We start from the raw sequence: 26,856 nt of genomic DNA on the forward strand, positions 1-26,856 counted from the left end.
ACTTATTGTCAGACTTAAACAAAAAATCTCGTGACGCTTTTACGTGTGTCTGCCTGAGAGTTGTTGCACTCACTACGATCGCCCCATACTTATGTGTGTCTGCCTGAGAGGTGATGAACTCACTACGATCGCCCCATACTTACATGTGTCTGCCTGAGAGTTGTTGAACTCACTACGATCGCCCCATACGTATGTGTGTCTGCCTGGGAGGTGATGAACTCACAACGATCGCCCCATACTTACGTGTATCTGCCTGAGAGTTGATGAACTCACTACGATCGCCCCATACTTATGTGTGTCTGCCTGAGAGTTGTTGAACTCACTACGATCGCCCCATACTTACGTGTGTCTGCCTGAGAGGTGATGAACTCACTACGATCGCCCCATACTTACGTGTGTCTGCCTGAGAGGTGATGAACTCACTACGATCGCCCCATACTTATGTGTGTCTTCCTGAGAGTTGTTGAACTCACTACGATCGCCCCTTACTTACGCGTGTCTGCCTGAGAGTTGTTGAACTCACTACGATCGCCCCATACTTACGTGTCTGCCTGAGAGTTGTTGAACTTACAACGATCGCCCCATACTTACGTGTGTCTGCCTGAGAGTTAACGAAATCACTGTGGTTGCCCCATACTTACGTGTGTCTGCCTGAGAGTTGTTGAACTCACTGCGGTTGCCCCATACTTACGTGTGTCTGCCTGAGAGTTAATGAACTCACTGTGGTTGCCCCATACTTACGTGTGTCTGCCTGAGAGTTGTTGAACTCACTGCGGTTGCCCCATCTATATCCGGGCCCGTTACTGTATGCTAGAGTGGCGTATGGAATCCCGTCCAGAGGCACCTCGTCAGCTACAGGGTCTGAATAACCTGGAAAAGGCGGTATTTTTCTTTGTTATGGAGGCCCAGAAAAAAAAGAAGACAAAACAGAATACTTTTCATGGAAATTGTACAGCGTATTATCATTGTAATAATTCATTCAAGAATTTAAATTGTCAACGGATTTTGAAAACTTTATTTTTATCTTCGAAAATGATTATAAGGGAATTTGTGCATTGTGTATATCTGTGGTAGTGTCAGTATTTAGTTGTTGGGTTAGGTGAAGAGAAAATTAGATTTGTTAGGGTCTTCTAACTCATCGATATTACGGCAAATTAAGTCTGTACTGAATATATCAATGACTTTTTTATCCTGATTGAAGAAAGGTCTTCATTAAATCATTCATGAACTATTTCGTTTGCATTGTGGTTCGTGGTACTTCACAATGATGATCATTATTATTCCTTACCCAATATATCGTTGCCTCGTTTTGGGTATCCACCCATAGTAAAAACGTGCGAGTGGTCTGCTGTTGTAATGATCAGTGTGTCGGCCTCGTCCGTCAGGCGGACGGCTTCACGGACGGCGGACTCCAGTTCAATAGTCTCGTCGAGTGCGATATTGGCGAGGCCGTCATGGTGCGCATGGTCGATTCGGGCACCTGAAGATAAGCTTGTTACTCTGTAACTTTGATAATTCCTCATCTTCAACTTTATTTTAAATGTACATTATGATCGAAAACGAGGCACAGATAAACGTTCATTAACAAGGATATTCAGCAATGTGTCCGTGATTATAAATAATATTGATCCGATAACATTGTTAGGGTGCTTGTGGATCCATAATAACACGAACGAACTTGAAAAATGACGGTAACTTAGGAAAGTATAAGCATAGACATCAAAAGATATTCATCGTGAAAACCCGCTATGTAATGTAAAAATGGGAAAATAAGGTCATGCTATGTTCATTCTGAAAATGAAAACTGAGGAGTTGACATCGGATGAACCAGATTAATCAACCTAAAATTAGATTTTTTATATATATATATATTTCTATGTCTAAAAGATCTGCCTATGTCAAGCGAATATATATTGCATTTCATGAATTATTGGCTTATTAACCATTGTCCATGTTTTATATATGGTAGTGTATATATATATAAACTATATGTAATAGTGTTTTCACACGAGAGCTGCATTAACACGCTTCAAGGGCGCTGAAATTCATTAACTTTGACGGTACAGGTAGATCGAATGGGGGCGTTTACCTGTACAGAAATAATGTAAGAAAGGGGGCCGATAAGTGATACAAAGGTTAGGATGTGCACTGAGGTTAGAAAGCTCAGATGTGCTCTGAATATCGACATCTGATTAAAGTCTACAGCTATCAGCCTTCACTGAGACGACGAGATGGATGTGAAAGGGAAAAGGTGATGGCCTGGCATGTTTTTACATATAGTGTTTTAAACGCATGGACGCACAAATAATAACAGACCATATTTCATTTTGAATACGAGCTTTATCATACCATTCGAGTATCTGTCTGTTTAGTAGGCCAGTATTGGTGTATACCCAGACACTTTATAGATCAGACTCTATCAGAGGTCTGTTTAGTAGGCCAGTATTGGTGTATACCTAGATACTTTATACACCAGACTCTATCAGAAGTCTGTTTAGTAGGCCAGTATTAGTGTATACCTAGACACTTTATAGATCAGACTCTATCAGGGGTCTGTTTAGTAGGCCAGTATTGGTGTATACCTAGACACCTTATAGATCAGACTCTATCAGGGGTCTGTTTAGTAGGCCAGTATAGATCAGACTCTATCAGAAGTCTGTTTAGTAGGCCAGTATTGGTGTATACCCAGACACTTTATAGATCAGACTCTATCAGAGGTCTGTTTAGTAGGCCAGTATTGGTGTATACCTAGATACTTTATACACCAGACTCTATCAGAAGTCTGTTTAGTAGGCCAGTATTAGTGTATACCTAGACACTTTATAGATCAGACTCTATCAGGGGTCTGTTTAGTAGGCCAGTATTGGTGTATACCTAGACACTTTATAGATCAGACTCTATCAGGGGTCTGTTTAGTAGGCCAGTATAGATCAGACTCTATCAGAAGTCTGTTTAGTAGGCCAGTATTGGTGTATACCCAGACACTTTATAGATCAGACTCTATCAGGGGTCTGTTTAGTAGGCCAGTATAGATCAGACTCTATCAGAAGTCTGTTTAGTAGGCTAATATTGGTGTATACCTAGACACTTTATAGACCAGACTCTATCAGAGGTCTGTTTAGTAGACCAGTATTGGTGTATACCTAGACACTTTATAGATCAGACTCTATCAGAGGTCTGTTTAGTAGACCAGTATTGGTGTATACCTAGACACTTTATAGACCAGACTCTATCAGAGGTCTGTTTAGTAGACCAGTATTGGTGTATACCTAGACACTTTATAGACCAGACTCTATCAGGGGTCTGTTTAGTAGGCCAGTATTAGTGTATACCTAGACACTTTATAGACCAGACTCTATCAGAAGTCTGTTTAGTAGGCTAATATTGGTGTATACCTAGACACTTTATAGACCAGACTCTATCAGAAGTCTGTTTAGTAGGCCAGTATTGGTGTATACCTAGACACTTTATAGATCAGACTCTATCAGAAGTCTGTTTAGTAGACCAGTATTAGTGTATACCTAGACACTTTATAGACCAGACTCTATCAGAAGTCTGTTTAGTAGACCAGTATTGGTGTATACCTAGACACTTTATACACCAGACTCTATCAGAAGTCTGTTTAGTAGGCTAATATTGGTGTATACCTAGACACTTTATAGATCAGACTCTATCAGAAGTCTGTTTAGTAGGCCAGTATAGATCAGACTCTATCAGAAGTCTGTTTAGTAGGCCAGTATTGGTGTATACCCAGACACTTTATAGATCAGTCTCTATCAGAAGTCTGTTTAGTAGACCAGTATTGGTGTGTACCTAGACACTTTATACACCAGACTCTATCAGAAGTCTGTTTAGTAGGCCAGTATTGGTGTATACCTAGACACTTTATAGATCAGACTCTATCAGAGGTCTGTTTAGTAGGCCAGTATTAGTGTATACCCAGACACTTTATAGATCAGACTCTATCAGAAGTCTGTTTAGTAGGCCAGTATAGATCAGACTCTATCAGAAGTCTGTTTAGTAGGCCAGTATTGGTGTATACCCAGACACTTTATAGACCAGTCTCTATCAGAAGTCTGTTTAGTAGGCCAGTATAGACCAGACTCTATCAGAAGTCTGTTTAGTAGGCCAGTATTGGTGTATACCCAGACACTTTATAGATCAGACTCTATCAGAGGTCTGTTTAGTAGGCCAGTATAGATCAGACTCTATCAGAGGTCTGTTTAGTAGACCAGTATTGGTGTATACCCAGACACTTTATAGACCAGACTCTATCAGGGGTCTGTTTAGTAGGCCAGTATAGACCAGACTCTATCAGAAGTCTGTTTAGTAGGCCAGTATTAGTGTATACCCAGACACTTTATAGATCAGACTCTATCAGAGGTCTGTTTAGTAGACCAGTATAGATCAGACTCTATCAGAAGTCTGTTTAGTAGGCTAATATTGGTGTATACCTAGACACTTTATAGATCAGACTCTATCAGAAGTCTGTTTAGTAGGCTAATATTGGTGTATACCTAGACACTTTATAGATCAGACTCTATCAGAAGTCTGTTTAGTAGGCTAATATTGGTGTATACCTAGACACTTTATAGATCAGACTCTATCAGAAGTCTGTTTAGTAGGCTAATATTGGTGTATACCTAGACACTTTATAGATCAGACTCTATCAGAAGTCTGTTTAGTAGACCAGTATTGGTGTATACCTAGATACTTTATAGATCAGACTCTATCAGAAGTCTGTTTAGTAGACCAGTATAGATCAGACTCTATCAGAAGTCTGTTTAGTAGGCCAGTATTGGTGTATACCTAGATACTTTATAGATCAGACTCTATCAGAAGTCTGTTTAGTAGACCAGTATTGGTGTATACCTAGATACTTTATAGATCAGACTCTATCAGAAGTCTGTTTAGTAGGCCAGTATTGGTGTATACCTAGATACTTTATAGATCAGACTCTATCAGAAGTCTGTTTAGTAGGCTAATATTGGTGTATACCTAGACACTTTATAGATCAGACTCTATCAGAAGTCTGTTTAGTAGGCCAGTATAGATCAGACTCTATCAGAAGTCTGTTTAGTAGGCCAGTATTGGTGTATACCTAGAAACTTTATAGATCAGACTCTATCAGAAGTCTGTTTAGTAGGCCAGTATTGGTGTATACCTAGACACTTTATAGATCAGACTCTATCAGAGGTCTTTTTAGTAGACCAGTATAGATCCGACTCTATCAGAGGTCTGTTTAGTAGGTCAGTATTAGTGTATACCTAGACACTTTATAGATCAGACTCTATCAGAAGTCTGTTTAGTAGGCCAGTATAGACCAGACTCTATCAGAGGTCTGTTTAGTAGACCAGTATTGGTATATACCTAGACACTTTATAGATCAGACTCTATCAGAGGTCTTTTTAGTAGACCAGTATAGATCCGACTCTATCAGAGGTCTGTTTAGTAGGTCAGTATTAGTGTATACCCAGACACTTTATAGATCAGACTCTATCAGAGGTCTTTTTAGTAGACCAGTATAGATCCGACTCTATCAGAGGTCTGTTTAGTAGGTCAGTATTAGTGTATACCCAGACACTTTATAGATCAGACTCTATCAGAGGTCTTTTTAGTAGACCAGTATAGATCAGACTCTATCAGAGGTCTTTTTAGTAGACCAGTATAGATCAGACTCTATCAGAAGTCTGTTTAGTAGGCCAGTATAGATCAGACTCTATCAGAAGTCTGTTTAGTAGGCCAGTATTGGTGTATACCTAGAAACTTTATAGATCAGACTCTATCAGAAGTCTGTTTAGTAGACCAGTATTAGTATATACCTAGATACTTTATAGATAAGACTCTATCAGAGGTCTGTTTAGTAGGCCAGTATTGGTGTATACCTAGACACTTTATAGATCAGACTCTATCAGAGGTCTTTTTAGTAGACCAGTATAGATCCGACTCTATCAGAGGTCTGTTTAGTAGGTCAGTATTAGTGTATACCCAGACACTTTATAGATCAGACTCTATCAGAGGTCTTTTTAGTAGACCAGTATAGATCCGACTCTATCAGAGGTCTGTTTAGTAGGTCAGTATTAGTGTATACCCAGACACTTTATAGATCAGACTCTATCAGAGGTCTTTTTAGTAGACCAGTATAGATCCGACTCTATCAGAGGTCTGTTTAGTAGGTCAGTATTAGTGTATACCCAGACACTTTATAGATCAGACTCTATCAGAAGTCTGTTTAGTAGGCCAGTATTGGTGTATACATAGACACTTTATAGATCAGACTCTATCAGAAGTCTGTTTAGTTGGCCAGTATTAGTGTATACCCAGACACTTTACAGATCAGACTCTATCAGAAGTCTGTTTAGTTGGCCAGTATTAGTGTATACTCAGACACTTTATAGATCCGACTCTATCAGAGGTCTTTTTAGTAGGCCAGTATTGGTGTATACCTAGACACTTTATAGATCAGACTCTATCAGGGGTCTGTTTAGTAGACCAGTATTGGTGTATACCTAGACACTTTATAGACCAGACTCTATCAGAAGTCTGTTTAGTAGACCAGTATTGGTGGGTGTATACAGTCGTGGCCTACCCTAAAGGAAATCTTTTAAAACGGCTTAAAAAAGTCTGATACTCAGGATTTGTTTTCATAATTTTCCCGAACCTTTTATGAATCTCATTTTAAAGGAAATCCAATGCGAATTTCCTATCTAAGATGCATTTGAAAATGTTCACAAGAAAGAAAATTTTGTCAAACTGATGTGAACTCCGAATAGCCTTACATTCATCTTCGCTATCCCTTTCTTTGTTGACATCAGATGGCATATGACGTCAGGAATCCGTGATATGACAAATTTAAACAACTATATTACAGGTTATTGTAAGCGAGTTAATATCGAGATTGTCCTAATTACAAAAGTAATTGGTCGATAAAAGGTGATAATACTCTTACTTAGTAACTCATATAAGCTGCTAAAGTTTTAATTAAGTTTGGTGATATAATGTTCCAAATTTGATTCTACGTCGTAATGATTACGTCATAATGACATTTTCACTTATATGTATTAATATTATTTTATTGTTTTTCTGGGTAAAATACCTTCGACCAAAAGAAAGAATCCGCGGTTATGGCGGCTCAGAATCCCGATGGCTTTCGACACCATCTCTGCTAGAGAGGGTTCACCGTTAGGACTCGAATCTCTCTGATAGTTGTACTGCATGTGGCTTGACTCGAACAACCCTGAAAATTAGGATGGTAAAAGTACGTTGTAATTTGTGTTTAGGGTACTAGCAAAATGCTTTACGAGTTGGTGCAGGAAGTTCAGTTATAGATTACTTTCTAGAACAGTTCCAATAAATTGTTGGGTCGATTTCCTTATCGCGTGTATATATAATTGTATCTTTATATACAAGAAGGGACTGTATACCTAGCATCATGGTTATTCATGCGTCTCAATGAACAGTACATAACCAATCAGATCTATCAGTAGCCAGATACAAAACAGCAAATATTTATAACTTACAAACATGTCTTGAGAAAGATAAATGAAAAACGTGAGCGCAGATATCCTATCTGAATTATTTCATCATGGTATTTCATCCTTGAACGAGTTATAAATCTTTGGCAGTGCGACCTTGTATGGAATCTTCTGGCCGTAATGACGGGATTGGATATACTGACCCAGGAGATAGTCTGTTGTAGCGGGGTCTATGGCGTCGAACTGTTGCTTGTTCCATACATAGGAATGGCGCCGTCCTTCGGCTGATTGGATCCTCTTCCAATCCTGGTAGAGTTTGATAAAATAACTTATCTGATGTAAGCTTTGCCTCATTATACACAAAGTATTTTTATGGACTTTGGTTAGAAGGATAAAGTATTTAAGTTGATTTGATGACCAAAGCAGCTGTTGGTGTTGTGGCGTGTATGACTGCCATGGACACCAATTATGCACTAAAGTGCACGTCACTGCTGCACCATTATGCTACTTAATGAGGAATAAACTTAGTTACCAAAACACAATCAGGCAGGCATTTAAATGTGTTGATTCTTCAGTAAAACGTTCACTCTGCCTTCTAGTTTGTTACGTTTCACATATGGACAGTGTAATAGAAAAAGTATGCAATAAAAATGAAGCCTTTTGTGTACTGCGAAGTGCTTAATTTATCTTTATCATTTTAAAGGTGATATCGATCAACCATAATACCGAAGACGATGATTGTTTTCATTCTCATGGTATTCATATGATGAATTCAGTTTAAACAAGTAATGTGACTGGATCTTCCAATTCACTATTGGCATAGCCATTGAAACCAACTCTACATCTCGGTCGGACAACTTGGTTTTGTTTTACAAGGCTAATCATATTATCAGAGCTGGCAACAGAGACCTCAAAGTCCTTCGATTTGACCTAAAAGTGCATGTATATTGTCAATGTGCTATCTATGATTAATAATAAATTTAGCGATTGGATATACTCTATAGATCTTGAATTAACAGAACCACATAATCAATTAGACTACAGTCTCTTCAAAATCATTATCTTACCTAAATGATTACTCACAACCTAGCAAGGACCTTACAACGGAGCTGAATTTGATTTCCTATTTCTAGATAGTAACATCCATGGTTCCCCAACCTACGATATCTAAATTTGATTCAATCTTCAACCATTTGTTTCAACCATGACTACTTAAGTATTTCCATGACATATGATGTGGAATACTGACTGAAAAAAGACGGAAAACTTAACAACGCAAGGTTTCGAGGAACACAATTTGATAAAACCCATGTGGAACATTGTCGACATCTTGATCTCAATCGGAATTATTGTATTTTCTTGTGCGATATGAAGACAGACGTCTAGGATTGCTACAAGCTTGTTGATATCTTTAGTAGTTCCGTTGTCAAGATCCTAATTATCATCCTGATAATTCATCATTAGCCGGGTTTGGCCTAGATTTGCATGGAGCAAAAGACGCTTTTTCTCCCGGAGTACATGGGCTTGGTTTCATTGTTCATTACAAGGATCTCCATGTATCAAATATTATGCACTCAGCTTTATCGTTTTGTTTTCGGTTGTTTTTATTATTAATATTTCTGTGTTATCACATACATACCTCTATCAGGTTGCGTTGATCTTGTCTTTGTTTGGGGTCGATAGAGTTGGTTTCCGGGTCATTTGTATCATTCGGAAGGAAAAATCTTCTACCTCCTCCCATGGCAACCTATACAAATATCAAAGATTTCTTTTATCATTGATTTTGTGTATTTAAAAAAACTGACGCTCTTTAAAATATTCGATTCACTGAATTTTACATATAAACATCAATTTTACTTCAATATTAGATTTACGCTGTATGAGCTTTATTTCTGTATAAATACCCACTTACCCGGATGTTGGAGTTCTCGTGGACGAACTGGTAGGCTATATCTTTACAGTCACCTTCTATACCCTTCATACTGACGTCCCCCTCCCAACCCCTGTTGGCTGTGTGAGCGTAGGAGGAGGCAGGCGTAGCGTGGGTAAGTCGTGCAGTAGATATAACACCCGTAGCTCTGTCTGTTGGTTAGCACAACAACATCGTCAGCATTCAAAATAAAAATTACAACAGTTTGGTAGCCCTGTCTGATGGTTAGCACAAAACATCGTCAGCATTCAAAATAAAAATTACAAGAATTGATCTTCAACACAAAAAAAACAACAACAATAATACCAAAACTGACACTGAAAGGCATGACAAAACATGAATGGTATCAGTAGGCCAGTGTGTTAACACGAATCAACAATACTTGTATTAGAAAGTGTCTTGATTATAACCTTAGGAGCTATTTATATCTTGGCTGGTTCATTATTGTGTGTTGTTTATATCTTGTTGATTCATTCTTGTGTGTTGTTTATATGTTGTTGGTTCATTATTGTGTGTTGTTTATATCTTGGTTAGTTCATTCTTGTGTGTTGTTTATATGTTGTTGGTTCATTCTTGTGTGTTGTTTTTATGTTGTTGGTTCATTCTTGTTGTTTATATCTTGGTTAGTTCATTCTTGTGCGTTGTTTATATGTTGTTGGTTCATTCTTGTGTGTTGTTTTTATGTTGTTGGTTCATTCTTGTTGTTTATATCTTGGTTGGTTAATTCTTTTGTGCTGTTTATATGTATTTTTTTCATTCTTGTGTTTTGTTTATATCTTTAACATGTTTAAATTTTGTGTATTGTACATGTCATGTGTTGTTTATATCTCGTGTGCTGTATATATATTATGAGGTATAAATAGTATGTTGTATATATTATGTGTTGTATATATTATGTGTTGTATATATTATGTGTTGTATATATCATGTGTTGTTTAAATCATGTGTTCAATATATTATGTGTTGTATATATTATGTGTTGTTTAAATCATGTGTTGTATATATTATGTGTTGTGTATATCATGTGTTGTATACATTATGTGTTGTATATATTATGTGTTGTATATATATTATGTGTTGTATATACTAAGTGTTGTATATAGTATGTGTTATATATATTATGTGTTGTATATATCATGTGTTGTATATATCATGTGTTGTTTATATTATGTGTTGTTTATATTATGTGTTGTTTATATTATGTGTTGTATATATTATGTGTTGTTTATATTATGTGTTGTATATATTATGTGTTGTTTAAATCATGTGTTCTATATATTATGTGTTGTTTATATTATGTGTTGTTTAAATCATGTGTTCTATATAGTATGTGTTGTTTATATCATGTGTTGTTTAAATCATGTGTTCTATATATTATGTGTTGTATATATTATGTGTTGTTTAAGTCATGTGTTGTATATATTATGTGTTGTTTATATTATGTGTTGTATATATTATGTGTTGTTTATATTATGTGTTGTTTATATTATGTGTTGTTTATATTATGTGTTGTATATATTATGTGTTGTATATATTATGTGTTGTATATATTATGTGTTGTATATATTATGTGTTGTTTATATTATGTGTTGTTTATGGTTTGATTATATCTAGTATGCTCTCTTCGTTTTGCTCAACGTTTTAGCGCCCCAGGCAAACACAGACGACCTTGTTAATACTAACATCTTAATCAAACATTCCTTTTAAGGTTAAACACACACCAGTGTATAAAATGCAGTGAAAAGTAAATAAGATGGCAATATCGACAAAATCGTACACGGTAGACGCTATAATCAACCTACAAAGGTAGCGGAGCATCTAACGGCTAAGTGTTTAGATATACCCATTGCGGCACATGCAAAGATATTCTGTCATAAAATAAACTAGAAAAATAGAAGGCATCACGTCAACTCACAAACAAAACGGAGTATTTTTTATCTATGACTTATAAGGGAAATTGACAAACGAATGTAAGTGGTTTGAAAGAATTTTAATCTTGAAATCCAGGTTTTCGAGGCATGTAGGTTGATGTAGATCAGGGGAAGTTGTATTGCTATATCTATATCAAGTAAGATTGTTTGATGTTTGTTGATATGACAAGTGGCTCCACTGTCACCATCCAAACTCCTATTTTGAGAATAAGACTTAACTCAAAGTTGACCTAGATATGAAAACGGGTGTCTTTGAAGCAGAAGACGCTACCTCTTTCTGAATACTTGGTCGTAAGTAATATCCTTATACATTTTTAAGGTCAAGGATCCGCGTACAAATCTATTTTTCTTCGTATTTCGCCGTCGTTTATCGAATTCGAGTTAAATTAAGTTTTGTTTTGTTTTTGTTTTTGTTGACGAATACCTACTGTCAGCCTGAAAGTGATCAAGGATAGATTCGACAGCCTGGCCCTTCTGGCTGCTACAGTTGTTCTTTATCACTGTGTCCCTCACCCCAAACGTGTACCAGTTAGCCTTCACACCGCACAAGATGGCTGTGGCAGTAGCTGCAGAGTCCGGGATCTGTTTGTTACTTCCGTATGTCTGGAATGGGAGCATTTTATCATAGAAATCTTGACTCCTGACTCTTGACTCTAGGCTCCTGATAACCTCTTATTCTGTGTATGTTTCTAAATACAATTAGTTTCTTGAGAAGAGTTTTGTTTCTCTTGTATTGCTCACTATATTCTGTCTGAACTAGCTACATTAGCTCTTTAGCAAAATCTACAATAGCAGAATAAGATATCACTATCACGACCTAGCTAATATGTATAGGAAAAACGAAGTGGTCATGTTTTCTGTTCTTAAAAGGAAATGATCTAACCAGTGTTGCGATAAATTTTAATTTTGGAAGCATAAAATTTGATGTCAAGTAAACCGCAAAGATGTGATGATAAAATTACTGATCTGGTAGAGAACTATGTGTACAGCTATAATATTTTAATCAACAATGTATGACTACGTATGTAGTTATAAGACGATCACAAAGTTGAATTGAGCCAAGCTCAAGTAATTATTTCATGGTTTTGTAGTTGAAATATTCAGCCATCGCTTTTGTACTTTGTATTGTGTACCATACAGATACGGAGATATAATCATGTTGTTGATATCAACATACTAATTAATTACGGAAACTGATTAAAAACTTAGAAGGAAATACATAATCTCCTATCGTTAAATCGAATTTCGTGCCTTAGTTAGAAAGGATCAAATGTTCCGGTATCCTGATGTACACATGACATTGTAACGTAAAGACAAAGTAATGAAGTTGAAGGATAGCAAACAATATATTTAACAGTAAAATTTTCATGACAAAAATATGATTCACGCTTTGGTTTAAAGCCACACATATAAGTTTATTTATAGAATATTAAAATAAGTAACTTAAAATAAACTAGGAAAAACTGATGAAATACTGGAACATGTTCATTACAATTAAACAATTGTAGAATAGTTTATTAAGGAGTTCTGTACAGCTCGGTTTAAAATATGTATTGACGACAGACATGTTTCGGGGAAGGCTGGCGTGACTTGAACAATAGGATGATATACCGCGGTCAATTAACTTTATTCTGAAACTAAACTGTCCCTCCAGGACGTGTAGCACACGTGATTCTGTAATAAACTCTTATAAGGTTTATTTTCAAATTCGGAAAGATTGGATTTGTTTTCGCTTTCCGTCTTGTAAATATTACAAGGCGATAATCAAACCTCTCACGTTACCTTTGAAAGCGTGCATCAACACTCAATAACGATATCAATGATATTTTATAATCTTGACTGATTAAATTATCGAGTTTGGCAACAAAAAGTCAGATGATGTTACTATGGATACGGTCCTTCCATTCACGACCGTACACGGGAGATACGTACCTGGTGTACAAACATTTTTACCATACCTAAATATTTTTGTTTTAATTCTTAATTTTTACAAATACAAAAAGATGGTCACTCACTCACTCACTCACTCACTCACTCACTCAACCACTCACTCACTCACTCACTCACTCACTCACTCACTCACTCACTCAACCACTCACTCACTCACTCACTCAACCACCCACCCACCATCAGCTCATCATCATAATCATCATCATCATCATCATCATAATCATATCAGCCCATCATCATCATCATCATCATCATCATCATCATGTCAACCCATCAACATCCTATTACAGCATACCTAAATATTCTTCACTCTACCTGGTAGCGCTTTCAGTTATTGACACTTTTGAAGACCGGTGCATCTTGTTGAAAGAGTTACTAGAATCACCCCAAAGCACGAGACTGAATGCATTACATTTTTAACAGTTGAGGTAGTCAGCCCGTAATAACATTTCATTGGGGCAAAATGGAAATGAATAATTTTCACTAAATTCAGAAAGGCTACTGTGTATAGTTCAATTTTGAGTGCATTTATCAATTTATTTTAAAACTTCCATCAGCATTGCATATAACACAGCTACTGACATAACAGCAATACATCATCACAGGGCCTTTTTTGGCTTTGATCAACATAAAGCTCCTGGTCCCATTCACCATTTCTCTGTCGAGATGTAAACGAAGTGAATTTGTTTTGTCTTGCTGAATGCTAAACGATATTGATTTTATCGTGACTTTATATCGGCAAAACTACAACAAACTACAAGTGACAGAACGAAAAATTGCATATGTATTTACATGTATTGACCAGTCTTCACACTAAACTGATGAGCGACAGAGCGGAGTTATAATGATTATATAATGTTGACAAATGTTGACCTTGAAACTTTTCACCAAAAATGATAACTCGCTTAATTAGAACACACGGATAACTCGAAGTTTTTTCGTGGTCCCGTCGACTTCGAGTTAACGTAGTTCCACTGTAGTCAAACCTGCTCTAACGGCTACATTGAATAAGCGGTCACCTCCGTTAAGCGACCAGTCTGTGGTCCGCCCCGATCGAAAACACTATATAATGAACCTTAAATAAGCGGTCATCTGTCTAACGCGGCCAACGGCCACAAAAAATCTTCCCAAGTAGGTTGTATCATCCTGTATTAAGGGGCCATTTGAAAGCTGAGGCTGAACATGACAAACTTTACATGAAATATTCAAGCAAGCAAACTACAATTGCAGATTTCTTTAGGAAACAATCAATTCATCAGAACTTTGATATTTGTTGTTTTTCATTTCAAAACACACTGTACATGGTATATTGTTATCAATAATAAAATACACGTATGAATAAGCGCATTATGATATGGTAAATTGAATAAACTGTTGAAAAAAGAATTGGGCAACAGGCCGTTTCTTGTCAACCTGGTTTAAGCAGCCGCCTGTCTTAAGCAGCCAATATCTGTCAGCCCCCCTTGGGTGGCCGCTTGATACAGGATTGGCTGATATATATATTTGTCTTTGGCTTGTTTTGAGCAGGGGAAATATCTTATGATACAGATTAGATAATACATGGTAGCCTAGTAGACAATAATTAATTTACCTTTGACAGGGCCATATTTGGAAACTCCTCCCACTTCAGGACAGTCTCCTCGCCGGACTGATTGTTTCGCTGACCCTTCAGGATCCTTGCTGCAGTGATAGTTGGCATGCTCATACCATCACCGATAAAAACAATGATGTTTTTGGCCAAGTTGAAATTAGGTTTGACCTTTAACTCCTCCGTCAGCATGTCTCGTGCCATTTGCTCCCAATTTGTCGATGTAACTAGCATAACAGGAAAAAGTTTAATCATCAACGACAAAGGCAAATCTAATATTTTTACTTAGGTTGTCTGTCAGTACAAAGCTTATTTTTATGTTACTGCATTTTGTGAAATTACATTCAGTTTGACAGGTAAACGCAAAAATAAAAAGTAAAAATGTGTAGCTTTCATACAATACGGATTCATTCCATTTTGGATAGAAAGGTCATGTCAAAAGAAAAGAGTGATTTAAAATATCAGAAAAATTACCTCGAACATAGAATTTTTTTTAAATCGAAACATTCATGCATTATGATATGGAAATAATTGGGATTCAGCTCACCTGAAATTCGATAGATTATTACTATCAGTATTAAAAAAAATGAGTGGGCGGAAAACAATCGTAAGCATGTTTTAAATTCTAATTATAAGATTGTAAACGAAATATTGAAGTATATTTTTCAATTGATATATTCAACTTGTGGGTCTTTTCCTCTGAAACTGAACTATTCATTTTTACCACAAGTGTCTCAGACCCTATGGCTTTTAGCCATTTGCGCGTTATCAAATCTTGAAATGTTAGTACAATAATATATCAGTTCATCCACAATTTTCAATTTTGCAATTGGCTTCGGATAAGGCAGTGTTAAAACTAGATGGACACTTGTGAAATCGTCATGAGTCGTCCAATACAAATTAACCAGTTGTGTAATCATACGTGTTTGTGTTGTGGTAGGTAATATTATTCGAACTTTAACAAACAGGTTTGTGTTTTTTACCTTTGCATCTTTTGTTCACCCCTGAAAAGAGTATCACAAACCGTTTACTGGGACAGTGAAAAAGGAGAAACAAGTCTCCTTTGTGTACACGGTAAAATGTTTCGTGTATGACATAATTTGTACCAGGTATTTAAAGCGCCATTTCTACATAAAACATTTATCTATAAATAAAAATATCAATGGTTTTACACTTCTAACCGAACGAAATTTGGGTTGTGGTTCGATTTAATGGGCATCTTCACATTAAAACTTACCGAAACATTGATTATTTTAAGGGGTGAACTTTTCCGTGGCCAGCATCTGACGATCCGTGCTACCATTCTGATTTATAGTTTCGTTTTTCGAAGAGGAACGAGAGTATATCTCACTTAAACAAAGCATGTACCCTATTATGTGTACATATTATATACAATAAACTACATGTATACGAGTGGTACACACTAAAAGGTTTAGTAGGATTTTATCTTAATGTTTTATTTTATATTTTACTTTTAGTTATGTGTCTAGGATGACTGCCGAAGTCGACAAAGCTGTTTCGGCCACTGGAGAAGATCGGAGATGTGTGAGCACGCCTGTCTACCCAACACTACATGTCTTCTGTAGACTTTTAAAGAATGGCAATTAATTCTGTACCATAAACACATAAATTAAAAAATTTAATTCTGCAAAGATCACGCTTTATGAGCGGCTCTTAACTTAAATCGTCATTGTGTAAACTTTGGCCAAGCCGACCCTAGTTCGTTATGTATTTGGAACCGCCCAGTAAATACACCAATGTGTTAGCGATTTGGAATGGTTAACACAGCGTATGTTGATCTCGCTTTTTATAGTTCAATAAAAAAAAGGTTTCATCAACATTTGACACGTACATGACTAAAGTCAGAGCATTTCAAGGTAGTGAGTACGCTTGACCAGTAATTCGGGAAAAGTAACTTTTAAAGTATATAATATAAAAATGTATATACAATTATTTTCAAATGTCTTTGCCGTTGGTCACATAGCGTTCCATCATAGAGCATGGCTTCGTACATGTAACGCTAGCCACTGCCTTCGTCCCACGCCAGCCGAAGGGTTCATGCTTGTTATTTCAACTACTACCAAATATACTAGTCTTACTGTATCTAATTGTATTTTCGAGTACGTTTTATATATTATGTGATTGTATTTGTTTGATCTGTGTCTTGATAAAGGGGCGGATTGCCTCGAACATTTGACATTGTTCATGTCCACACTGTTAGAATAAAATCTTTCCCCCATATATACAATTATATATATATATATATATGTGTGTGTAATTCTATTGTATTATGATGATTAGGAAATGTGTTATAACCAATACACATTATAGATTGTTAACACAACATAAGTCGAGCGGCTTCCTGTACGATGCACTTTCGAAATGAAGAATCACACATTAGTTGCCTCAGATGATCAGATGACAAACCACACCTGGACCTTCAGGGCGTCTTACGTCATTCACATTTACTAAGATAAAATACAATAGGATATTTCAGTTCCATTCCAGGTTTCTTTACATAACAGAAAGTATCCCAATGGTGTAGGCGTCTAGATTTACACGCCTCTTACAGTGTTTTCTACAATTTCCCTGTAACTCCAGAGAATCGCTCCGAACCGACATGGCGTAGCATTAGTCGCTATTTCCCATAACTTGTTTAAGTTTCATATTAATGAAGTAAACTACATACGAAGTATATACATAGATATAAAACAAATCCTGTTTAACGTCTCCGCTTACCTGTACAGATAGATAGGAGAGAACACACACACAGCACATGTAGGACGTCCATGTTGATGTTCCTATGTCGTAGACGTGAGGGTCACGCTTCAATGAATCTTTACATGTACCTGGTAGATGGGTAATATCATGATGTTCACAGTATCGGAGAAATCAACATTCCATCTCATTATTGTGTTAATGGACGCCGCCTTCTCTGGACAGTCCATTGTCAAGGTCACTACAGGAACACTACCTGTACGTGTATCTGAATTATACTAGGCTCAACGGACATCGGTATGTCATACTGTATATCTATATAGAATGTACGTGTATTTGAAGTATACATAACTCCATTGACATTCGTATGTCCTACTGTATATCTATATAGAATGTACGTGTATCTGAATTATACTAGGCTCAACGGACATTGGTATGCCGTACTGTATATCTATATAGAATGTACGTGTATCTGAATTATACTAGGCTCAACGGACATTTGTATGTCCATCTGTATATTTATATAGAATGTATTTGAAGTATACACAACTCCATTGACATTGGTATGGAACATTGTATATGTATATAGAATAAACGTGTACCTGAATTATACACAACTCCACAGACATTGGTATGCCGTACTGTATATTTATATAGAATGTACGTGTATTTGAAGTATACAAGGCTCCATGGACATTGGTATGGCACATTGTATATTTATATATAATGTATATAACAGGCATCTGGGGAATGATATTGGCCAATTTCTATTTTAGTATATCTTACAGCACCACTTCAGTGAAAAATATGCATCAAAATACATTCAATATTACTTTCAAAGATTGCTGCTTGTCTAAATTTTATTGGGAGATTATACTAAAGGAAACTAATCCTGAAATGTTTTTCTGAGGAAAACCTTTATCTAACAATTGACACCGTTTCCTCTTTTATTATATAATAAAATTTTATACACTCTGGAAAATTAGCAAAAGATAAACAGCATAGTTTTACTAAAGGTGGTTATAATGTAAAACTGCTGGTGAAATAAATTAACCAACTAATGCGTTTCATCACGGATAACAAAAGTATATCTGTTTGAATCTTTTATGGTGATTATCGACTGCATTTAAATCAGGAATATAATTTTATTAATTTGTCGTTTGAAAAGATACATCCACTTATTCAGTTTGCTTTCAATCTTAACTTCGTTTCGTATTTAACTGTATTTCTGCATTTTGCATTTACCGCTACATTGACCAATCACATACTTCATCTTGACTAGTATTGTCACCTGTCGCGTCATATCCGGGGAAAAAATAATATTATACGGCTATGCCGAAAAAGGGAAATACCTGACGTTTCCAATACTTGAATTTTGTTGCCGGAATAATCACTTGATCCATTGTCTGAGAAAAACGTGTGGTGATGGCAGGTACACATTTGAGTTCAATGTGAGTTAATTTCACATGAGGGTGCGACGGGCCATTATCTATAAACAATACAATTCTCCTACCCTGGCGTTTGCATATTCTGTCTAAATACTTTAGCCAATCTTCAAACAAACGTTGTTTTTTATGATGTCTGTATATCACTGGTAGATTTTCACTTTTAATTTACTTAAAAGCCTCGATGGTGTTTTGACTTTCCAGTTACAAGCGGAGTAAGTTTCTCTCCTATTAACGAGGCACACAAAGCCACTGTGATTCTTTCTTTTGATCGTTTCCCGCCAGAAAATTACCCCCTTTCAGATGGAATGTTGTCCTGGTTGTGTCTGTGACACCCGGTTATTTTTATATTGCTCGTTGTGTTATGTCTGTGTTGTTAGTATCCCACGTCGTGTTTATTGTGTCTGCGTAAAGTGCTCGTACTGTGGTAATTGCGTTGTGTGTATCCTACGTTGTAATATCTCGGGGATGTTTCCGGAAACACTCGGAAATCTAGTGTTGCCGGAAATCCCCGAGATGTTGCGATTGAGTCTTGTATGTGTTATTCGTGAGTGGCCGGAGAGTGTTCGTGTGACGTATGAAACAGGTTGACCACTGACGGACAATACAGGACATGCACAATGCTATTTCCCATGATTTTTTTCTTGCTATTGTACTTTTGCCGCCGTTTGGTAGTTCTACTTTGACCATCAACCAGAGAAGACATCTGTTTTTTTTTCTGTTTTTGTTTTTTTACGGCATAGCCGTATAATATTCTTTTGGCCCCGGATATGACGAGACAGGTGGCGTTACTGGTCAAGATGAAGTACATATATGCATGTGATTGATCAATGTAACTGTAAATGCAAAGTGCAGATATGCAGTTAAAAACGAAACAAAGCTACGATTGAATGCAAGCTGAATAAGTGGATGTATCTTTTCAAACGGCACATTACCGTAATAAAATTATATTCCTGATTCAAATGCAGTCTTATCATAACCAAAAATGATTCAAATCTGATGAAACTTTGTTATCCGTGCTGAAACGCATTAGTTTGTTAATTTATTTCACCAGCAGTTTTTACATTATACCCACCAGAATTAAAACTATGCCGTTTATCTTTTTTAAAAATATTTCTTGTTTACAATGATGTAGCTTTTGTCAAGCATGTATTCACGTCCTGGGCACCACATGCAAAGTAAGTTAGATATGATCATTTATCTATTTTGTTATTATATAACTTTTGCAGTAAGATGCGATCGGTAATTTCGTAATTTTACGGATGATTATCTCTCATTAGTAACAAATGGTCGTCGCAATATTTCCAGTGGTCTATTGGTATTTCTGATAATTATATATATATTTGAATGAAATGATCTTGTAGTTTTAACTCTGGATAAATTAGAATAGCCTTGATATGTTATCGGATCTATGGAAATGTATTTGTGATGTTATTTTGAATTACGCGGTATTGTTGCACACTTTGGCGCGTCGGTCTCGATACCAGATTAAACGTAACTATTTTGTGTTATAGAAGGGATTTCATATAGATATTATCCTATTAAATCGGTATGTGAAGAGTAAGTCATGTGTTCGTAATAAATACGTCAGGACCAATCCCTATTCCGACTATGTTACATGTCCCTGAAAACATTCTAGTTTCATCCATATCAAAAACATCTCCTCTGAATATTCTCTACATAAATCAGGAGTTTTCTTTTTCCCAGTCGGCGATTACCGTTTTATCAACATCCCCACTTTCGCCACTTTGGGTTCCGAAAGCAATGTTATGTCTTTTAAAAAGACAACAACTGTCTTACCATCCATTTGATGCTTTAAAAGTATATCTCCCCAAATCATTGGCGGATTTCAGTGATGTCTCTTTAATTATCGGTCCGTTTACAATATTTCAGAGACACGCACTACTGGGACCATTTCCAGGTAGTTTCGTTAATGCATTCGTTACCAGTGAGATTGCGACTCCTATTTCGTGTTGGTGATACGTTTTTGTCCTAATCTTCAATTGCGTCAAGTTTACGTTTTAAAATGTTTTGAACTTTAGTTCTTCCTATTTTAAATTCATTGTCAATTTTCCTGGACGAAGTTCCTTCCCTGCAAACTCTATGACTTTAACACTCTCCTTTAGAGTAACACATTTCGTTTACTCGGTGTACGATCCATCTCATTCGAAACACAATAATAAAGTGGTACATATACAAATGTATTATACGTGTAATACGTAATTGATACGTAAAAAAACAACCCACTTACCGGTAAATCTTGCAGAGTTTTGACCAATGTGAAGGGTCCTGTGTGGGGATTATCGTAAACAAAACAAATCACGTGGCAATCGGTAAAAATAACTGGTCATGTGATCATCGCGGATGTCTACTTCCGGACAAAATGGCCGCTCAACACAGGATATTAGGACTAAGACCACAATTAGCTTCGCTATATGTTTCATTGTAACATTCAAATTCATAATGAATTCCCAAAATCTCATATGCAACTTTCCATCTCACCTGGCTAAGACCAACATCTGAGAAGCAAAATATAAAAGTTTCAAACCAGCATGTTGGGCATTTTCTGGAGATAGCTGTCAAAATGTGTCACCAACGTGGATTATATACAACCGGGTCAGGGGTAGAGGTCAAATCAGGACTCATCACACAGGGTCCTGGAGCACATAATAAATGATCAATATTATCATTTTACATTACAAAACCTAGATTGACATCTCTACTATAAATCCACACTAAATTCATCAACAAGAATCAAGTTCAAAGAGGCATTTGATTTGTTTTCCTGAAATACATACATTTTTGAGGGGACTTCATTCGTGGGGCCTGAACCCGGAAGTACTTAATTGTGGTCTCAGTCCAGGACGATACAACGACTCAGGGCGGATTTATAAGACCGCTACCTGCATGGAAACGCATAGAGTACAATAACCCTTTGACCAGGAGCTTCGGAAGAGTAAGCGTCTTTTAATTCTACGACGACACCAGCCATACTGGTACAAATATATATACAAACGTAGGTCAACTAAGGGTTAAGTCACAATTTCAAATTCAAATGAAATTTAGGGTGGTGGCAAGGAAACCACGAGGTATATCAACAGGCAGCATAAAATTCTTCGGACTTCATCTCTTACAAAAAAAGGAGAATATTTTCTGATGATTTCGACCATAAAAAATATGATTATCTTCATCAACCTGCATCTCTCGAAACCTTCAGTTGTTAATTTCTCCGCGGACATCTGTCAAGGTTATCGTGATGTTGGGTACAAACCCTTGGATAGCAATCGAATCGGACATAGAAACATCGGTACGAGATTCAGAAATTAGAAATTTAATTGTTTAGAAATAAAATACTAACATACCTTTTAGTCATCCTGCTCTTGATATCTAGTTCTGGGTTTGATCAATTAAGTTATTGCAATTTGAAATAGCACATCGTCAATATACCTGTCAGTGAAATTGAAGTACCAAGCAAGATCTCTGATACCTATTCTGATAAAATCTTCAATGCAATCAGTTTTGTATGAAAAAAAACAAGCAAACAAAACAAGTCAGCTGAAAGAGAGGCACATTTGTTGTGCGAGTGTATGTCAGCAGTCTGGTGGGAGATCTGGTTTCCAAACTCAGTAAAGGTATTGTAAATCAGAAGTCCAATTATGACATTTTATGAAACATAGGTCACAACTGTGTTCTTACATCGCCGATCGCTTTTCCTGGAAAAGAAGGTTCTCATTACCAGAGAACGAAGGCGTTCCTAAAGTTCGGAATAGAGAATAGAAGTGTAAAGTGTAGAGAAGGCAAACGGTTCGACGGAAGAAAAAGTTCTTTAGGAACGAATGTTTTAGATCAATCAAAATATCATTGGGATTTTTCGAAATATTTACTCCAGTAAATCCATTTCTGGAGTAAACCGTATCCCAATATGACTGCAGCCCCGACTTAATTGTACTAAGAGCTGCAGTATGAAGTATAAATAACGGTTTAGTTGTACAATTTCCCGATTCGGCAATAAAACATTGATTAAATAGATTCTTATGTAGTTAAGGAATCCAATATAAACGAAGAAGGTCAGCATCCCTCTCATTTCAGCATCCTTTGCGTAATAAGGAATTTTGAAAGATTTGAATACAGATTAAATAATTTGATAGTATTTCGTCTTTAGAAAACTTACTTATTTTTAAATAATCGTAATTTGTATTTACCACATGTTGACCTAAATGACTTTTTAAATATCAACGGGCCGTTAAAGAGTTAATAGCAAAAGCATCAATGAAATTTCAGATTTTCTTTATGTTTATGTCATTTATATCCCAATCAAATCTAAAGTGTAATTTCTAATTTTTTGTTTGCTCTTCTATGCAGCTATCATATATGATAAGTGATACTCAAATGTTTGATATCACGTGTTAACGTCTAATTAGCATGGAGTGGTTAGTGTTGGCTATAGAGTATATACAATGTACTTGGTTTTAGATCTCACGTGATGAATAAGTTTCTGTCTATTACGCCACCAAGTAATACTTTATTTCTTGTAAACTGACACCAAACCGAGAACGATTCAGCCAGAATACTGTAATGTATGAGTGAACAATTCTTGTCCTTACTTACTCCAGGATATCTGAGATATGTGAATTTGTATAGAACCGATGTAACAGAAGAGTATGCATTGTCACGGAGTGCATGACATCTTAATAAGTAATGTATACAAATCACTACGGTGATGCGGAACATGAAAAGTATTGTTTAATTATCGAAGTTATTGAAATTTCAATTATTATAAACAAATTCTTTCGTTAATTACGAAATGTTTCACTAAACAGCCACTCGCTTCACCTGAAAAACAGTGTCTTCACTGTATGCAAAGGGAGGTAATCCATATTAACATTAATATCAATCTTTAGTCTATCGCAAACTGCATGTAATGGTATACTTTGTACATTACAAATGAGTTTTAAGCAGTTATATTGCAATTAAATAATTTTACCTCAGTGTTTAAATCTTGAAAATGATCGATGTCTTGTAGACAATTCGCTTTAGTTTACCTGAAAAAGACAGATGTTAAATGTTAAAGTTAAACATCACAACACAAGACATACTGGAACTGTTGTCCAGGACATGTAAACAGAAGAACGCAAACCACAGGGAAAACTGACGTGAAAGAAAGCATGAAGCAAAAGTTCGGGTTTGAGTATTTGTTTAGACTACAACTACAGTATTTTGGAGTGTTTGTTAGAGTATAACGACAGTATGTTGGTGTGTTTGTTAGAGTACAACTACAGTATGTTGGAGTGTTTGTTAGAGTACAACTACAGTATGTTGGAGTGTTTGTTAGAGTACAACTACAGTATGTTGGAATGTTTGTTAGAGTACAACAACAGTATGTTGGAGTGTTTGTTAGAGTACAACTACAGTATGTTGGAGTGTTTGTTAGAGTATAACTACAGTATGTTTGAGTGTTTGTTAGAGTACAGCTACGGTATGTTAGTGTGTGTGTCAGAGTACAACTACAGTATGTTGGAGTGTTTGTTAGACTACAACTACGGTATGTTGGAGTGTATGTTAGAGTACAACTACGGTATGTTGAAGTGTGTGTTAGAGTATAACTACCGTATGTTGGAGTGTGTATTAGAGTACAACTACGGTATGTTAGAGTACAGCTACGGTATGTTAGTGTGTGTGTCAGAGTACAACTACAGTATATTGGAGTGTTTGTTAGAGTACAACTAGAATATGTTGGAGTGTTTGTTAGAGTACAACTACAGTATGTTGGAGTGTTTGTTAGAGTACAACTACAGTATGTTGGAATGTGTGTTAGAGTATAACTGCAGTATGTTGGAGTGTTTGTTAGAGTATAACTACAGTATGTTGGAGTGTTTGTTAGAGTATAACTACAGTATGTTGAAGTATATGTTAGAGTACAACTACAGTATGTTTGAGTGTTTGTTAGAGTACAGCTACGGTATGTTTGAGTGTTTGTTAGAGTACAACTACAGTATGTTTGAGTGTTTGTTAGAGTACAGCTACGGTATGTTAGTGTGTGTGTCAGAGTACAACTACAGTATGTTGGAGTGTTTGTTAGACTACAACTACAGTATGTTGAAGTATATGTTAGAGTACAACTACAGACTGTTGGAGTGTTTGAGTACAAATATAGTATGTTAATACAACGAAATACGATGTTGTTATTTCAAACATGTAAGTTTTTTTTAATGTGTATTGTATATTATTAATATGTCTGTAGTTGGGCCGTGTGTTCTATATGATAATAAAACATCTCAGTGCAATATCAGCTCTTTATTTTATAGGATGTTCAACACATATTTACACACAACCTGATTAGGTACATGTAGCATGAATAACATAGTGTAGCGTACAAATCGTACTGTATACTATAGACACAGTGAAATAAACTTATAAATATCCTAAATACTGTGATGTTAACAATGTAGGTAATAAATGTATATAATTAAGGCACTAGTAATATCATATCAGTAAGTCTATATTAAATGTATGATTAAATAGTTACAATATAGAAAACGAAACAGATTTGTTTGCTATGTCATAATCGTACGATGGCCGATATCGGACGGGCAAAACAGTGTTACTAGTAGTACGTTTTTGTCAACGAAAAATGTACGTACAAATCCTGTGTCAAAAACCTGTTACTAGTAACACATTTTTGACACAAAATATGTACGTACATATTTTATGTACAAATTTATCTACTACTTCTAAATATCATTAATATTTCTTCATTGATTACCATACGGTCGTATTCTGATTTTACCTGATAAGGTAATAAAAGCCAGAGCCAAAAGATCTGCTCGATTTTAAAGCCACATACTCCCAAAGTTCCAGCGAATCATTTCCTATTCCTAGGAAATACTCGGGTTTTGCCGATTCCAGTCCCTTTTACGTTTCTTTTTGGCAGAATCTGTCAGTGTTTTGGCAGGCTTAAACATTCGGCGTTCCACCATTTTGTATAGACTGATAACACGCTCGTTGCATTACAGCACTATTTCGCATGGAAACTTGGTCTGTCGGACCCAGTTATCATTTTTGGGAATAACCCATTTATTTTTGTAAATACACATTTTCCTCCAGTTTTTGATTCGCGATAATTTGTTTGATATATGTTAAGTCTGAAAACTGTTAAGATCTCGAAATGTTAACATTGAAGCATTTGGCTTTAAAGTATGACGTTAAGTAAAGCCGGAATATCCAGCCAGCGTAATGGAAGAATGGTATCACTCGAAACCGAAATATGTCTGGTTTGCCTCGTGCAAATGTGACAAAAGTTAATTGTTTACTCGTATTTCTATCGGATGCAGTCAACATACGACTACAAGGCGATCAATCAAGATAGGAAAGAATGTTAATTGATATTTAGAAGTAGTAGATAAATTTGTACACAAAATATGTACGTACAAATTTCGTGTCAAAAATGTGTTACTAGTAACAGGTTTTTGACACAGGATTTGTACGTACACTTTTTGTCTACTACTAGCAGTAGATATTTTTGACACATAATATGTACGTACATTTTTCTTTGACCAAAACGTACTACTAGTAACACTGTTTTGCCCGTCCGATATCGGCCATCGTATAATCGTGATTCAATATAAAAAATAATTCTTTTCAATTTCATTTTCAACAAAATTTGATTGAATTTCAATAAGTCACATTGATTGAACATCAGCCTAAGTCCTTTCCAAATTCCACAGTGACATCCACAGATAAAGGGAGAGAACTCCAATTTATTTTAGATTATAAAGTAATTTATCGTCATACAATTGATGCGGACTTGTTGATGAGATGA

General features: G+C 36.0%; 1 protein-coding gene across 1 annotated transcript in view; it reads right to left on the reverse strand.

The window, feature by feature from the left end:
• The window catches only part of LOC117334602 (alkaline phosphatase-like), a 34,979-nt gene extending 17,156 nt beyond the window's left edge, over positions 1-17,823 (reverse strand). The window contains exons 1-9 of the mRNA XM_033894298.1: positions 17,614-17,823; positions 14,878-15,101; positions 11,765-11,939; positions 9,388-9,557; positions 9,115-9,222; positions 7,679-7,781; positions 7,097-7,237; positions 1,289-1,480; positions 742-870 (exon numbers count right to left, since the gene is read on the reverse strand). Of these exons, the coding sequence (XP_033750189.1) occupies positions 742-870; positions 1,289-1,480; positions 7,097-7,237; positions 7,679-7,781; positions 9,115-9,222; positions 9,388-9,557; positions 11,765-11,939; positions 14,878-15,101; positions 17,614-17,665 (1,294 nt within the window). The 5' untranslated portion in view covers positions 17,666-17,823. The remainder of the gene's footprint in view (positions 1-741; positions 871-1,288; positions 1,481-7,096; positions 7,238-7,678; positions 7,782-9,114; positions 9,223-9,387; positions 9,558-11,764; positions 11,940-14,877; positions 15,102-17,613) is intronic.
• Positions 17,824-26,856: the final 9,033 nt, after the last annotated feature.

This window comes from Pecten maximus, chromosome 9 (genome assembly GCF_902652985.1).
Source record: "Pecten maximus chromosome 9, xPecMax1.1, whole genome shotgun sequence".
NCBI classification, from domain to species: domain Eukaryota; kingdom Metazoa; phylum Mollusca; class Bivalvia; order Pectinida; family Pectinidae; genus Pecten; species Pecten maximus.